The 16,424-nt window shown below is 34.7% G+C and overlaps 2 protein-coding genes across 7 annotated transcripts in view; both read left to right on the top strand.

Annotated features, from left to right (window-relative positions):
- The window catches only part of F13B (coagulation factor XIII B chain), a 301,636-nt gene that overhangs the window by 158,096 nt on the left and 127,116 nt on the right, over nt 1-16,424 (top strand). The window lies entirely within an intron of this gene.
- Nucleotides 1-16,424, top strand: part of KCNT2 (potassium sodium-activated channel subfamily T member 2) — a 130,505-nt gene that overhangs the window by 89,103 nt on the left and 24,978 nt on the right. For 3 of the 6 annotated variants that reach the window (XM_061379251.1, XM_061379249.1, XM_061379248.1), the window contains exons 14-21: nt 209-317; nt 6,590-6,698; nt 8,957-9,013; nt 10,052-10,201; nt 11,324-11,553; nt 11,985-12,201; nt 14,105-14,210; nt 14,872-15,044. In XM_061379251.1, the coding sequence (XP_061235235.1) occupies nt 209-317; nt 6,590-6,698; nt 8,957-9,013; nt 10,052-10,201; nt 11,324-11,553; nt 11,985-12,201; nt 14,105-14,210; nt 14,872-15,044 (1,151 nt within the window). The remainder of the gene's footprint in view (nt 1-208; nt 318-6,589; nt 6,699-8,956; nt 9,014-10,051; nt 10,202-11,323; nt 11,554-11,984; nt 12,202-14,104; nt 14,211-14,871; nt 15,045-16,424) is intronic. The other 3 variants (XM_061379253.1, XM_061379252.1, XM_061379250.1) reach the window with 1 other exon arrangement.

Raw genomic sequence — 16,424 nt, 5'->3', positions numbered from 1 at the left:
TGTCAGAAGAATTACTGGGTTGTCTGTGTATGTGCATATATATTTATGTAGTTAAATATGTCATATACATAACACCAGCACACTTACATAACATGCACACCAGCTGGTGTTATATAGTCTTAAAGTGAGTTTTCTTCAATGGAGTCAGTCTGATAAGAGATGTGCTTATTTCTAGTTCATTGTCATCACCTCATACTCTTTATTCTAGGATCATCAAACCATTTTAAGAGCATGGGCAGTTAAAGACTTTGCTCCAAATTGTCCTTTGTATGTCCAAATACTGAAACCTGAGAATAAATTCCACATCAAGTTTGCAGGTAAGATTTTAACCATTTGAAACACTTGTTAATATCTGTCAGTTTGTTTCATAAATGCACAAGCAAAGTGAGATTCACCTAGGGAAATTTACTGGTTGTAAGCAGCTTAAGAGCGTATATTGTAAAATAACTCATAGTCTGTATATACCCTATCAATAGTAAAATATCATGTTTTACTTTAAAGTCCTATTTATAAGCACTTTTAAGGATTATTGCTCTGTTACATAGTATGCAAAGTAGAATTATTTCATATACAAATGTTACTTCTTAATTGTAAATTCAGGTAGGTTTCCAGCCATATCCATGTCTTTAAATCACTTCTGTCCACTAAAACATACTGTTACTATGGGGTATATGAGAAGATCTCAGAAGTGGCCAAATTTTCCCGAACGAACGATTGGAAAAGAAAATCTTCCCCTTGGACTGTTTTTTCCTAAATGGGCTAAAAAACATTATTTAATTACTTTCAAATTTTTTGGAAAGAGATATATAATTTAATTATATATACAGTAAAACGTGTATCTTAGAAACTATTACATAAAATGCAAAGTGATATTAAGAAAGCCAAACAAATCCACTTGTAAAAGATTAACAGCTTTAACTGACAAACTGTTTCTCTGTGCTATGTAGGTAGGTCTCTCTGTCTATATATAAATACGCACACACATATGTATTTACATACAGACCTATTATGCTTATGTGCAAAACCACACAAATACTTTTAAGATGAACTCATTTTGCCTATCTTTGGAAAAATCTCTCTATGAAGTAGAAGCAAAGCTTTCCTTTTCAACTGGAATTTTGAAAGCTATTTTCTTGAGGGATATTCTAAGGAAGAAAAGATTGCTGATTCATGCAAAATTACAAAAAAAACCAAAACAAAACACTATGGAAAAATATTAGTCTCCTCCATCATCCCAGAATGCGATGAAAAAGTAAATTCCAATGCAGAGCAATTCCAGAGCAACAGTTAAAGCTATAATTCTAAAAGCTACTGAATTTACCACTAGGTTAGAAAGAAGGAAAAAAAATCATCACAGCAGTTCTGAAGTTATAAAAGTGTAATCTCAAACTGTGAGATGGCACAGCAGGGAATAAGGCTCACGCTGTGACAAGAATGATGGTGCTTTTTCATCTCCTTCTTAAAACCATGCAGCTCAAATGTAATCTCTTCTCCCTACCCATGGCCACTTTTCTTTATCGGTAACCGTGTTAATTTGTTGTTCCTAATTGTATTTTTAAGAGAGAGTTTCATTATTCTTAATGGTTTGTCTCTGTAGGAGCTTATGATACAGCTAGACTTGAAAAACAGAGGTGATTTTCCATATCTGTTCTAAGTCTCAGATTGAGAATTTGGAACTTTTTGTAATAAATAAATAAATAAATAAATAAATGAACAGCAAGATTAATTTAATGCTACTCACACATAGCACAGCAACATTTTAATGCAGTTTTAAATTCAGCAGCTTTACAAACATGGTATAAAGCACCACTGCATGCTTACTTACCTAGTGCAAACGGTAAGGCCACTGGTAGTCATGAGAACAACGTTAGTGTGCATGCATTTTCCTAGAAGGACTCTACTTTGATTATTAATCCCACCCAATTCTTCATTCTGAAATACATACCCAGTGGGGGTGCGGGCTATAGCCCTGTCCAGAGTGCTTATGAATAAAATTTGTTATAACCATATGGAACATTTTTCTAAGTGCTTTTCCTATTATGAGTCAGGACTGCTTTTATTACTGCCTTGCTGCAAAAGCTTCTCTTAAATTTGATACTCCTCTAATAAATGAATCCTTACTTCTGGAGGTTTCCCAAAACAATTTTGTGCATTTTTAAGAAGCAGAAATATTCAGTAGTAGGACTTTTTTTTCCTTTGCACACATGTTTATAGGCTATAACACTCAAAACTAAAAGTTTCTAAATTTAGAAAAAAATACAACCTAAGAGTCCAGAATGTCCTCCTAACAGAAGTCTAACTTTTAACTGCATTCAAAATTTTTAGAACTCTGGAAGCCCAGTTTCTCAACAGGTTCCATCAAGTTGATCGGTTATCCTAGACAGCATAATACAGTCCTGAAATTTAAATCCTGACTGCATTTTCCTGTGGAAGAGCATCCTGGAGATTTTCTGCCTTAGGCTTCAGAAATAGTATATAGGTCAAGTACCTGTTTTACGTTATTCCCATTCTTTCCATTACAGCAAAATGGAGGTGCTGCACAGGATAACGTGGCCTGTCAGAAAGGCAAGTTTCCTGTCTTCACTTGATGACAGACACAGCACCTTTCTACTTTGTTTAAAATGAAAACTTCTGATTATATTAATACAGTGGAAAAGTTTCTGTATGCTTGAATATGATTCTTCAATGGAATCTGAAAATCACAGGGCATAGTAAGTGTCACAGCAAACTCCTTTAAAGTTCAAGGTGTGAACACTGTAAGTATACAGCTACTCAAACATGACAGTTACCAGACGGACAAGGAAACATCCATCTTATGTCTTCAGCTAAAACACTTTGATTTTTTTCTTTGTAATTTCTAATATACCAATGCCTTGATGTGCCCAGTTTTTCTTTCAGTAATACTGCACTTTACCTCACTGGCAGTTTCCTAAATCTTCCTGCTTTTCCTTCAAACACACAGTCCTATAAAAGGCCACGTACCCTTACTGCATGCATCTGGCCTTGCATTTCAGCACACACATGAAATAAAGTGAAGGTTGTCCACAGTGGAGCAAAATACTTACGTAATTCAGAGACTAAATTGCCTGGGTTTTGAGTCGAATTTATATGTATGCTAGAAAATAAATTAATCACCTTTACCTTGAATATTCGGAAATTATGTATAATCACAATTCCAGGAACTGGGCATATTTTTTACATTCTCTATTCAAAATGCACCAATCAATTAGCAGATTGGTGAAGTCTGACATTAAACCTTCAGTAGTTTATTCAAAAGGAGCATAGTCCAGAATCACTGAAATGGATTTTGAATGCAGCTGATTAATCTATCTAATTACAGTTAAAAATAGTCTAGAGATAATGGATGGGCATTTTTCTACATCTGGTCTGGTTGTGCTCATGTTAACTTATGAAATCAACAAAAGTAAGGTTTCTCAGAATAACTGTGTCACATCTAGGAACATTATTACTACATGGCTGATGCCTCAGTATGATGATCAGTATTGAGTACTGTTTTATCTTCAAGAACATTACAGAAGCCATAACTCACCGCAGTGCATTGCCACATCTATTTGAGACAGACTTAGCAAAAAAATTTCTGTCAAAATATATTTTCAACAGAAACTGCAGTTCTGGAAATTCTGAATGGAGTATTTCTTTAGTATAAATGCAGTCAAAATACTTGCATTTGGTAAACTGATTTGACATATTCAATACTCAGTTCAAGATACACTGCAGGCTTCCTCTGCTGCTTCACTGTCACACTGAGTAATTTGCTGGTCCTAGTACCTGCTGTCACAGGTCCTGACAAACATCCCAGACCTGAGGAGTGGGAGAGCCGTTACCCAGCTTCCTCCCTACTCACCTTAGAAAGCATCAGATAGAGTTCTGTGTAATACTCACCATGGCTCCACAATAGAAGTCCTGAACATAAATATCAAATACAGTAATGTTATAGGCAAACTATAATCAGTCAGATGGAGAAATAAGCAAGTTATTTTTGACCTGATCTGTGTCTAATAACTCCTGACAAGAGGAGGAACCCATAGTACCTCTCCATGTTTGAAACGGCTACAGTATTTCTAATCACGGTAATTAGATCACTGAAGAATCTTTACCAAAATATTCGCAAAATACCTCTGAGGATTCAAAAGCTTCAAAACACTTCTGAAGTAGGTAGGGCACTGTTGTCATATACATTTTACAGGTGCATAACAAGTCTTGGAGGCCATAAATAGCTCTCACAAGCTCAAGGACTACAATAGAGGGGAAATAGTCCTACAAGTCCCAGCCCCACTGCTCCTGATGTAAAAACACAATGTGAATCTCGTACATGTAAGAAATAAAGATGACAACTATAGGACAGCAATCTGTTTGCTGTGTGCTATATGCTCTGTTAACATGGTATTTTACATCAAATCCATCCAAAAAGTCAACTATACATTACAGTATAGAACATATGGAGAATTTAAGTCAGATATACTTTTCATTTGCATTGTGCCATCCATGGTTTCTTAATTTCATTTACATATATTTAGGTCAGCATGTACAATTTGATTCAAGATCTGAAATAGCAGATGATAAAATAACTTTCCTGCATATTTTTCCTTGCTTCTATTTTCTATATAGCATTAGCTATGTAATGTAACAACATTCTAGAAAAAGGGGAGGCTGGCAAAATCTCACACAAATTAAAAAATACAGAGAATTCTCGTTCCTTCAGGAAACCAATATTTGCTTTCATAAACCTTTGCCATCTGATTAATGGTAACAGAATGCAGATATGCCATCCAATGAATAGATTATGTCTTACTCTCTCAAAACCTCTAGTATAAAATTCAGATAGATTTATTAATGGCACATGGTCAACTAAACGAACATATTTCTGTCAGAAATATTTTCTGCAGGATATATTTATTTGCTATAACTGAAATATATTTGGGGAGGAAAAGCCTTATTTTGTTCTATATTTGACAGTCTTCATATAGCTAAATTAATTCCTCCCCTATGACATTTAAATAAGACTTGATATTCAGAAAATGAATGAATTTCTCCTTTTGATGATTCTGTTACTGAAAAGCCTCTAGAAATTTCAAAAAAGGGATAGAGAAGGCATACAAGGTACACCTTCACTTTTATTATCATTAAATAGCATGTGTGTAGCTATACTACAAAAATCTGCATGGAAAGTAGCTTAGAGAGGCAAGGTGATTCTAAGGCTTTCAATGGTAGATAAGTGCAGTTAGAAGTAGAGGTATGCAGCAACTCAGATTTCACTGGGGAGATGATTTGCTTACTTTTACTCAGCAGTTTTCATATGGCTGATGTCTTGATCATCAGCTGTACTAATTGTATTCTTTCTCATCAGAAGTTCTCTCTCGTTGAAAGTAGCATAGACAGAATGAAACTAAACTGAGAAGAAAAAAAAATTACTTGTCGTGCAATAACTGCCTTCATGACCTTAGAAAACCCTCATGACTGAGTTTCTACACTGACAAGAAGTTTGTGGTTTTCCCTTGTACCCATTTTTATACTGTTGCAGGTATACATGAATGACATTAAAGAGTGATTTCTATTTCCTTTTCATGCTGTCACCAGCACTGGAGAGCATTTAACTGTGACCTGAATTTTAAACACTAGCAAGTTGAATAATAATTCATACAATACTGAAAGCATGCGCAGAAAATTTGGCAGCTTTAAATACAAGCCAATATAAAGAACTACATACAATGCTTCTATTGCTTTCTCTTCTTACTTCCCCCCACTAAGTTCCATTAAAAGACAGAAAAAAATAGTATCTCTATAGTACTGTTCCATCACAGCAAGTACTAATGCTGCAGACATACTTTTTTGTAAGGACTCTCAAGAACAAAGCACAATGTTGTGATTACAAAAGCCAGAAAAGTACTGGGGTAAAAAAACTGCTAAGTTGTAAATGGAAAATCCACCACCCTACTTGCCTACACTGCAAGGAGAGAGCAGCTGTCAGCAGTTCCTGGCAGGATATTAGTTGAATCTACATCCCATACTGAACTGCAATGCAAAATCCCAGAGCTGCTGACGAATACCGGTCTGCAAGTCAGTACAGCCTGATTGATCAGCAGTCCTGCACTGCAGTATAGTAGGTATGCTATTGCATGAACACGAAATTATATCCCTGTACAATGCTTGATGTCGCTATACTAGATATGCATATCCCTGTACAATGCTTGATGTCGCTATACTAGATATGCGAGACTGCAGAAGTTGAAAAAGATAAAATCTTGACTATGCTGCCTGGCTTTCACATCTAGTGCAGCAAAATAGTGGGACTCACAGAGCCATTGCATCCTCTCCATGTGTAGCTGCAGTACAGAAAGCATAAACTGGTTGCAAAATTAACTCTGCTCATGCAATCTCAGTGATAGCATAGATGGCGCAAATCATGCACAGCTGCTCTCCAGGTTCAAGTGGAAGATGAAGATAAGGAGGCATATTTTGATTGTCCCCATTTTCACTATTTTCCTAGACAAGGAAAGGAAGTGATAATTGTATTCAATAGGAAGTATTTTTGTAAAACAATTTAAGTCTTTTCTTTTTTCTTCTACAGATCATGTTGTGTGTGAAGAGGAATTCAAATATGCTATGCTAGCTCTAAATTGTATATGCCCAGCTACCTCTACATTAATCACACTTCTGGTTCATACATCTAGAGGACAGTAAGTATATAATACTATTAAGATACCAACCAACCAAAAAGCCCAAACCAAAAACTTGTGAAAGAATCATGATGAAATACATCTTTCATCTCTCTAGCTTTCATTGTCTGACAGAACACAGAGCCTCTTTTAGTTCTTTCATATTATATATACGTTAAAGAAGAGTAGTATTCTTAACAGCTAAAAAAATGTACAGATTTAAAAAGGTACATAATATTGAAACTGATAGGATTTTTCTTGCCCTTTTATTCTGTATATCTTTTTAAAATACCTTGGAAATGCTGGAAGATGTTCTCAAAATCCTAACTGAACTGTGATTTTAATTTTTCACTAAGTTTTGTACAAGTGCATGAATCTGTTCATTGTATGATAAAAGTCACCAAGTCAGGCATTCAAAATTAGGAAATGAAGACAAAGCTGTTTTTTTCCTAGATTGCTCTGATCCTATTAAAAACACCCTACTGACTGTGCTACTGAAAGCATTAACTAATGTACTTGAGCTTACTGTTTGCTTAGAACTGTTAGGTAGTCCATCTTTAATCTAGAAGTTTCATGTCTATGAAAACTTAAGTTTAGATGATCTGTAACACGTACACATTCAACCATTGATTTTTAATGAGTATTTGATTCTTGAATGTAATATGCTAAATGCAAAGGACAAAAAAAAAAAATAAATTAAAAAAATCACACAATTGAAAAATCGTAAAATATTTAAATATGTTAAAATAACTTCTCTCCAGAATTACCACTTCAATGTCCCAGTTTTCTTACATTTATTTTACTTTTACTCATACTTTTTATGTGTGATACCATAATTGAGTTAAACACTTGATAACTGAAAGAAATTCATACCTAGATAGAGGTATAAATCTTACATTCAGAAGTACTATACTGGGAAAAATTATTTTCAAATCCAGAAATTTACTTTCAAACTTTCTGATTGAGTATACACTATTTTTTAGAGAAAAAAAATTCCTTTTCAACCAATATTCTTCATAAGCATCTCCAAAGATTTGCACTGACTCTAGAGTGTTTGAACTTTGTTGGTAAAAAAAAAAAGGTTCGGCACTTTATTATTTTCAAGGGGAAATCTGGTTTCAAAATAGGCATTTGTTTTGAGCATCTATAGGTTGTCACTGTACTGCAGCCATCAAACTGCTTTGGATTTGACTAATTTATAAATCGGGGGTTTTAAATTCTTTTCTAGATAAATTCTAATGTTGAACAATAGGTAAATAACTGCTACATACAAATATGTCAGATGAACATTTGAGTTTGGCTAAGTGTAAGAAAAAAGTGAAAATGGATTAGCTAAGCTACAAATAAAAATGTTAACTATACATGCATTTATATCCAAACAAAATACTAAAATATGTCTAAATAATGGTGAAATTTGTTAAGTAGACTTCCAACATTAACAATGAACTGCTTTCCTTTACATATTTACCTATTTCATTATCCTTTATTCTGATTATTACCAGCACCTATATTAAATTTTATGTAGGTATTGAGTTTTAAATCCCTGTCAGTATTTGGCTTCATTATATAAAATAATAGACTTTGTGACATTCATCTTAATAGAATTAAAATGTTTATTGGCAGTTCATTGGTAAATCATTGTCCCAGCTGTTTGTTATACTTTTACAAATGAAGTGCCACCTACTCCACAGGGAATCTATTTCCCCTATTTATTAAGAAATAGTGTTGACATTGTTAACAGTGCCAGCTCATTTCTGATATTCATGAAGATCAGTATGCTGGGAAATCACTGGAAGTTGAAGGCAATACATACCTGCAAAACACAGGGAAAAATATTATTCCCTATTATCCTAACTAGAATGATAATACAACAGTAAGTGAAAAGAAACATATGTACATACATTGAAAAGAACTTATCTTCTAGTATTACTGTTTGAAGAAACTGGAGAAAAATGTTCATTTTCTAAGCAACTTCGGCCAGATCAACCTGCTATTAAAATTGGGGAAGTTTGCTGCTGTTTATATGAGCTGACTTTGGTCTTTAATGCTATTTTTCAGATTAAAGAAACCTGGTGTAAATAATCCCATTGTCTTCTCAGCTTTTTGTCTGTAAGACACAAAAATTCTACCTTGAATCTTAATTATAATCTTATTATTGATCTTTAAATGTTATCTAATTATCTAATCAAGTAATAGAACTTCCTTAGGGTTTATATTGTGATACAAAATATTGGAAGAAAATAGCCTTTCTGACTTGAAACTTAATGTGGTCTTTACAGAACAGCTCCATGGGAAGCTTTTAGACAACTAACTGGAACCAAGCAGACTTTAAACAGGTGAACATTTTATTTTAGAGGGAAAAGTGAAATATGGAAAATTTTTCTCCTGTAATTACATTTCTAGCTCTCTTATTCTGCACCTAGAGCACTGTTTGTTAATACTGTTGCAATAAGAATGGTTTTCTTAGTTCAATCTTGAAACAAAATATTTCTCCATTGAGGGCAGAGAAGAATGTTAAACTGAAGAAAAACAGGAACTGTGCTAAGATATTAAAAAGTATAAATAAGCACAAAGAAGCATGTTCCAGTATCTTGAGACACTAGCTCCAAGTGGCAAAATGCAGCACATGTATGATTTTTATTTACTATCTGCACGTATACATATATATATTTATGCATCCATTATATCCATTAAAAATGCAGCCAGAACCTTGTTTGCACATGAAAGTTAAGAATTCACAGAAGCCTCAGCTCTGCAACTCTTGGTGTTAGCTGAGGTTTGGAACATTAACACTAATGGTCCATACAGTAAAGTATGATATGCTTAATATCATACAATAAAGGATGATATGCTTAATATGGTTAAAGTTATAATTTATTTTCTTACACTTGAGAAAAGAAGGTGTATACTTACCATAATATATAAGGCACAGTAACTAAAAATGTCCATTGGGTAAATGCTGAAGATTATCAAGAAGCAAATGTAGAAAAAAATATTTCTTGCAGATAAAGTGACTAAAGTCAAATGGGTCTTTCCTAGTAAGCGATTTTTAATGACTCTTTACCTACTTCTGACAAGAACTACACAATCTGCCATGAAACATCTGAAGTGATGGTATGAATTTTAAGGGATGTAGCCATATTTTTTTTGTGATATTAAGGTGCATAATCTTATATGCCTATTAGAAAATGTCTAATTCCTTAAAATAATCTCTGTACATGCATCATTACTAAGCTTTGATCTTAAATACTTTTCAGATTAGCCTATAGGATCCTTCTAATAAATATTTGTAGTTTCTATTACCATAAATTACTGTTCTGATTTATAATAATTTTACATTAAGTTTTAAATTATTCTGTTTGTACATGTTTCAGGGAGAGTCAGCAATCATCGGAACAATGGCAGAAAATGTATGGCAGATGCTCTGGTAATGAAGTGCATCATATTAACCTGGAAGAAAGTACTTTTTTTGCTGAATATGAGGGGAAAAGCTTCACATATGCTTCTTTCCATGCTCATAAAAAGTATGTTTATTTTCCTATCAACAGTTAAAAGTCTAAACAAATGCTTATTCTTTTGCCTACATTATAGCTCCGTATTCAAAGATGCAGTATTACACATTGCTCTGTTTCTAGGTTGAAGTATCTGGCCACTAATATATTTTGCTGATATTTTTCTGGAAGTTATAGTTGGTCAGGTAAAAGCTCATGCTGGTTTGGTGTAGGCCAGCTCAGTCTGAAAGAAAAGAATATAAAGGATATACAGGATAAGCCTGGCAACCAGGAAAAAGAAAATTCACACCTTAGAAAGAACACCGGTCCCTTTCGATGTCCAAAACAATCTACAAAAGGGTGTGTGGCTGTCAGCGTATTTAATGTATTTAAGAGTCAGCTGGAAATCTAGCTTCCTTCTATCATGTTCATCTTATGTGAAATGCTCATTTTAAAGGTGGTATGTGCTACATTCTGGTAATTGTTCAAAACAAAACCGTATTTTTTTCTATTAGGTGCTAACATACCTTCTTTAGGTTCCAGATCATGCATCACTTATTCAGTACTGCTCTGTGAGGTGAACATGCAAACTGAACACAAGTTGTGTATATATTTGTATATATTTAACAAAATGAATATTGAGCAAATACTGAACACTGATTTTATTCTCATACTCAAGTGAAATTTTTTTTCTGCTTTAGTACCTTATTTTCTATCATTAACCAAATACTTTTCTAGGAGTGAATTGCAAAAAGGAATTCCAAAAATTGTTTCCATTACATATGAATAATGGAAGCATTTAATGTGATGAATACTTTTTAATGTTATATATCAATTCTTCACTAATATTTTCCCAGAAGGGACTATTCATCTGATAGGAAAAAGAAATAAAAATCAGCTGTCACAGCATTAAAAGAATATTATTCGGATCAATAAAAATTCTGGATTCAAATGCATAGGGGTTCATGAGTTCATAAACACTGCTTGATCAGAAGTGGTCTGTATGGGAGACAAAATTTTTCAAACATTTGTCATCCAAAAATCTGCAAATGTTGATATTCTGCAAAAGTGTACTAGGGGTTTATTTTTAACAGTGGAAATTCTCGTGTATATGACCTATGCAAAATGAACCATGCCTTTCCTTTTCTAATTAAGGTTTGGAGTCTGTCTGATTGGTGTTAGAAAGGAAGATAACAAAAACATTTTGCTGAATCCAGGTCCTCGATATATCATGAGTTCTACAGATACATGCTTCTACATAAATATCACCAAAGAAGAGAATTCTGCTTTTAAGAAGCAAGAAAAACATAGAAAAAAACATGAATCAAAATTGTCTTATCATGGAACTTCTAGATTACCTGTACACAGTATAATAGCCAGCATGGGTAAGTGAAAACAAAAAACAAACCCACAACATATTCAATTAATAATGCATTTTAAAGCTTTTAATAGTGTGTTCCTAAAATTTTGAGCAATTAAAATATTGTGCAGAAAGAAAAAATATTAAACATTTGCCCTTGTATTTAAATTAATGAAAATCAATTAAACTGGAATTAAACTGCTGAAGACTTGCATGAAAAAGTAATAATAATTACAGGGTAATTTGTTAGTCATTCACAACTGGTTGCTTGTAATAAGTTTTCATAAGCTGCTTTTATTAAAAAAAATGCTTTTCTCAATAAATTCATACAGGTTGTTGATGCATATAAATATGGATTATTTATATACAATATGATTTTGACAAGGTAGCTAACAAGAAAATATATACCAGTGACAGAAAAAACACATCAAGAAAATGCTTTCTATGCTACTACAGGAACAGTGGCTATTGATTTACAAGACACAGGATGCAGAACATCCAGTGGACCAACGCTAGCTCTTCCTTCTGAGGGAGGGAGAGAGGGCAGACGGCCCAGTATAGCACCTGTTTTGGAGGTTGCAGACTCATCCTCACTTCAGACATGTGACTTGCTAAGTGACCAGTCAGAAGATGAAACTACCCCATCAGATGAAGAAGCCTCTGCAGGCTTAGAGTACGTATATTGAATATAAATTAAACACCGTAATTTGAAAAGCCAGTATTATGTAAATGGCATCGATGAGTTTTTGACATGCAGATCGATCCACACAGCTGTAGCAAGCAAGACCCATAAAGGCCAATTATGGAATTGTTCCCTTTTATGAAATGCTATTGTCTGTTAGCAAAACGCTGTTATGCCTATTTTGAAATTCAAAAAAACCCAAAACAGATTACTTCCTTTGTTTGGAGATATTCCATATTCAGTTATAAAGATCTAGTTGTGTATTGCAATTTTTAATAATTTTTATGACCATTTCTCTTACATTCTGTAGTTATAAATGCAGGATTCTACTAGCTTGTAAACAGATAAGTACTTTTGTCCTGAAATTGCAGTGATCATTCAAAAGGCTTGTTGAATCCTCAGGCTAGGTGTCTGAGTTCAAAATGTAGGAATAACAAAAAAAAACAGTATGAGGCAAATTATTGCATCTAATTTAAAGTGGTTGTTAACGTGTTACTGAAAGTAATGATGCATTACTCAGATAAAAATGGAAGAGACAATCCTGTAGCTGCCATGCAGATAAGCAATTATGTTTATTGGGATTACTGACAGGATGTTAAAACTGCAACGGACAATTAAACTAGTGGCTCACCTGGCACAGTTTCCCATCAGTGGCAAGCATGAGAATCCCCAGGGAAAATCATAAAACTCCAGTGAAACATAACAGAACAAGTAATCTTAAACCTGCCAACTGAAATACTGGGGCTTAAAAGGCCTCTTGTTAAACATTAAGGCCAATTACAAATTTCATCTTATCAGCAACAGGATTTGCCATTTAAAATTCATTCCAACCATGTTGAAGGTATGTTACTAAACAAGAAGGTAATGACTTCACTCAATCTTGAAAAGTGTTTGGAAGAAAAATAGAGAAAGAAAAAGTACCAGAATTATCTCCATTTTCTTGCTTCGCTTTTTTAACTTCCGTCGAAGTTTCTGGTACTTCGAATCATTCAATTGTTTGGGTCGGAAGGGGCCTTCAAGATCATCTCATTCCAACCTCGCTGCCATGGGCAGGGACACCTTCCACTAGACCAGGTTGCTCAAAAGCCCCGTCCAGCCTGGCCTTGAACACTGCCAGGGATGGGGGCAGCCACAGCTTCTCTAGTCAACCTGTTCCAGTGTCTTACTACCCTTACTGTAAAGAAGCAAGATATCATATATATTGTATTTTGTATATATATATCTCATACCTATATATATGCATCGATATAGTGCATATGTCTACTCTTACCCTCTTTCAATTTAAAAAAACTACCCCTTGTCTTATCCCTACATGCCTTTGCAAAATGTCTTTCTCCAGATTTCTTGTAGGCCCCCTTTAGGCCCTGGAAGCTGCTGTAAGGTCTCCCTGGAGTCTTGTCTTCTCCAGACTGAACAAGTCCAGCTCTCACAGCACGTCTTTATAGAGAGGTGCTCCAGCCCTCTGATTGTCTCTGTGGCCCTCCTTCTGGACTCACTCCAACACATCCGTGTCTTTCTTCTGATGGAGACCCCAGAGCTGAATGCATTACATACTCGCAAAACACTAGGACAGCACACTATTATGTCAGCGCATTTCCAAAAACACCTATAAAAAAACCAACAACAAACCAACAAATGAACAACCCAAGCAAAATTCCTTTAGTTCACAAAAATCATGAGAGTTTTCACTCGACATTATTGAATTGGTTGAAGCTACAAAACACATTCCTTTGATCCTTATTCAAGACAGTTCATGTACTTGATTCTACAGACTGCAGAGTCTACAGATAACTGCAAAATTCAGGCATACATAAAACCTCCCATAAAATAGGTGTATAGGAGATTGTGTTTTGGTGATTTGCTATACTGAAAAATGTTTGTTCTCTTCTCGTAGGTATGTCAAAGGCTATCCTCCTTACTCTCCGTATATTGGAAGTTCTCCCACATTTTGTCATCTTCTGCATGAAAAAGTACCCTTCTGTTGTCTCAGATTAGATAAGGTAAAAGGAGTTTCTCTCATTGGATAAAACTGCATTCTCATTTTTATCTTTCATCTGAACAGAGTTAAATTCTGCTTTCTGCTTAGAGATTAGGTTTGTTCAGCATTTACTAAGCTATAATGTCTTATCATCCTTTTCATCGCTAATCATTTGTTTATGCCTAATGAGGTCCATATCAGGCCATCTGATAAAATTTTCTGTTTCTAATGGTAAAATTCTTTAATGTCGCAGCTAAATCTCTTTATTCTCTTCAGCTTGGAGAAGAGAAGGAGAAGAGACCTCATAGCTGCCTTCTAGTACCTGAAGGAGGCCTACAAGGATGCTGGAAGGGACTCTTCATCATGGACTGTAGTGATAGGACAAGGGGCAATGGGTCTAAACTTAAACAGGGAAGTTCACGTTAGATATAAGGAAGAAGTTCTTTACTATGAAGGTGGTGAGGCACTGGAACAGGTTGCCCAAATAAGTAGTAAACGATCCATCCCTGGCAGTGTTCAAGGCCAGTTTGGACAGAGATTTGGACAACATGGTCTAGAGTGAGAAGTCCCTACCCATGGCAGGGGGGGTTGGAACTAGATGATCTTAAGGTCCTTTCAAACCCAAACCATTCTATGATTCTGTGATTAATATCCACTGAACTTGTTTCTTATTTTGATTTTAGGGATGCCAGCATAACTACTATGAGGATGCCAAAGCCTATGGATTCAAAAATAAATTGATTATAGTTGCAGCAGAAACTGCTGGAAATGGTTTATATAACTTTATTGTTCCACTCAGAGCTTATTACCGACCAAAGAAGGAACTAAATCCCATTGTATTACTCCTGGATAACCCGTAAGTAGATTTTAATTTATTTTTTTGTGTGGCACAGTTTAAACTCATTTTACCATTATTTCAAGAAGCAATCACTTTTAACATAACTAACTTAAAATAAAAAACATTAAGGTGTATTTATCTTTGAGAAAAATCTGTGACAAAAATAATACCCTATGTTTACTGTCATATACAAAATTGACTTTTTACTGACTGCACATGGCCTTAGTGAATTTATATGTCCTTACTCTATGGCCCATGTTGCAGCTAAGTTTTTCTTAAAAATACTCTAAATAATGCGAATACTACTGCTAAACACTGTGAAATAAACACTGTAAAAAGCAAGGTGTGTAGCAGTTTCTCAAATACATGACAGCACTTCAGACAACACTAACCTGCTTAACAGAAAGCAGTTAGTGGCCTGGACCACTTAGATATCTTTTTAATGATTTTAGACTGCAAGATAAACAGTTCTTTAATCCAGCAGGACACCCACTCAGTCTATGATTGTATAGTCATGGAAGAAACCTGCAATGTTGTCGTTACTACTGTATCTGTCTGGAGATCACTGGGATTTTTAGCCTTTCTTGTATTAGCTGTTTAAAATTTCAGACAAATTCTCCCCTGCAAGGCAAGACCGATTCATCTCTGATCTGACAATGAACGAGACTTTTTTTGCAACACTTTGGTACTGTTCATGTACTTCAAAATCACGATTTGGGAGACATGAAAATAGAGGTTAGCCATATACAGGAAATTAGATCAAGCTATGACTCAAAGAAAGGACAGCAGATAAATGACTTACAGGTTCTGGTTCCAAGCTGACACTTCGCTTTGCATATGCGTGTTCTAGTTTAAGTGTTTTATTATACAAAAGCCTGCTGTGAAGTGTTCTACTTTGGCCTGAGACAGCTCTTTAATGAAGCTTTATACACCTCTTTGCAAAACAGAAGCTTTTTTATGTACATGTTATGGCATAAGGTGAATTACAAAATTGGTAAAAGCCTAAACTAGGGTAAAGGAATTCCGATTCACAACTTTCTTAAGATTAAAGATGTGAGTATGCAGTGCCCTCTGGTGCTTACTCTGTTTTCCAGCATAGTGCCCGGGTTTGCATCCTTCAGTGTTGTTGTGACATTTTATGGCTAAACCCACTTTTTATTAGCATAAAGTAAAAGCTATGGTTGCTGATTAAGATAATATCCTTAGCATTTTATCTCTCTACACAACATTTGCAGCAATTCCTCTGAAATTAATTAATGGGACTACAGAAGCTATCTGAAAAGCCAGCATGCTTTTCATGTATGCATGAAGAAGATTCAGGCCCCATTCAAGACAATTAGAATTTTGTAATTTACATAATTGGCCTTAGGAATTCAGCCACCTTCAATTAACATATCT

This window comes from Neopsephotus bourkii, unplaced genomic scaffold (assembly GCF_033783945.1).
Source record: "Neopsephotus bourkii isolate Nb327-2 ecotype Australia unplaced genomic scaffold, CSIRO-AGI_Nbou_v1 NB_1768, whole genome shotgun sequence".
Taxonomy (NCBI): domain Eukaryota; kingdom Metazoa; phylum Chordata; class Aves; order Psittaciformes; family Psittacidae; genus Neopsephotus; species Neopsephotus bourkii.
The sequence above is the reverse complement of the archived record's forward strand: the minus strand, read 5'-3'. Positions and strand labels throughout refer to the sequence as shown.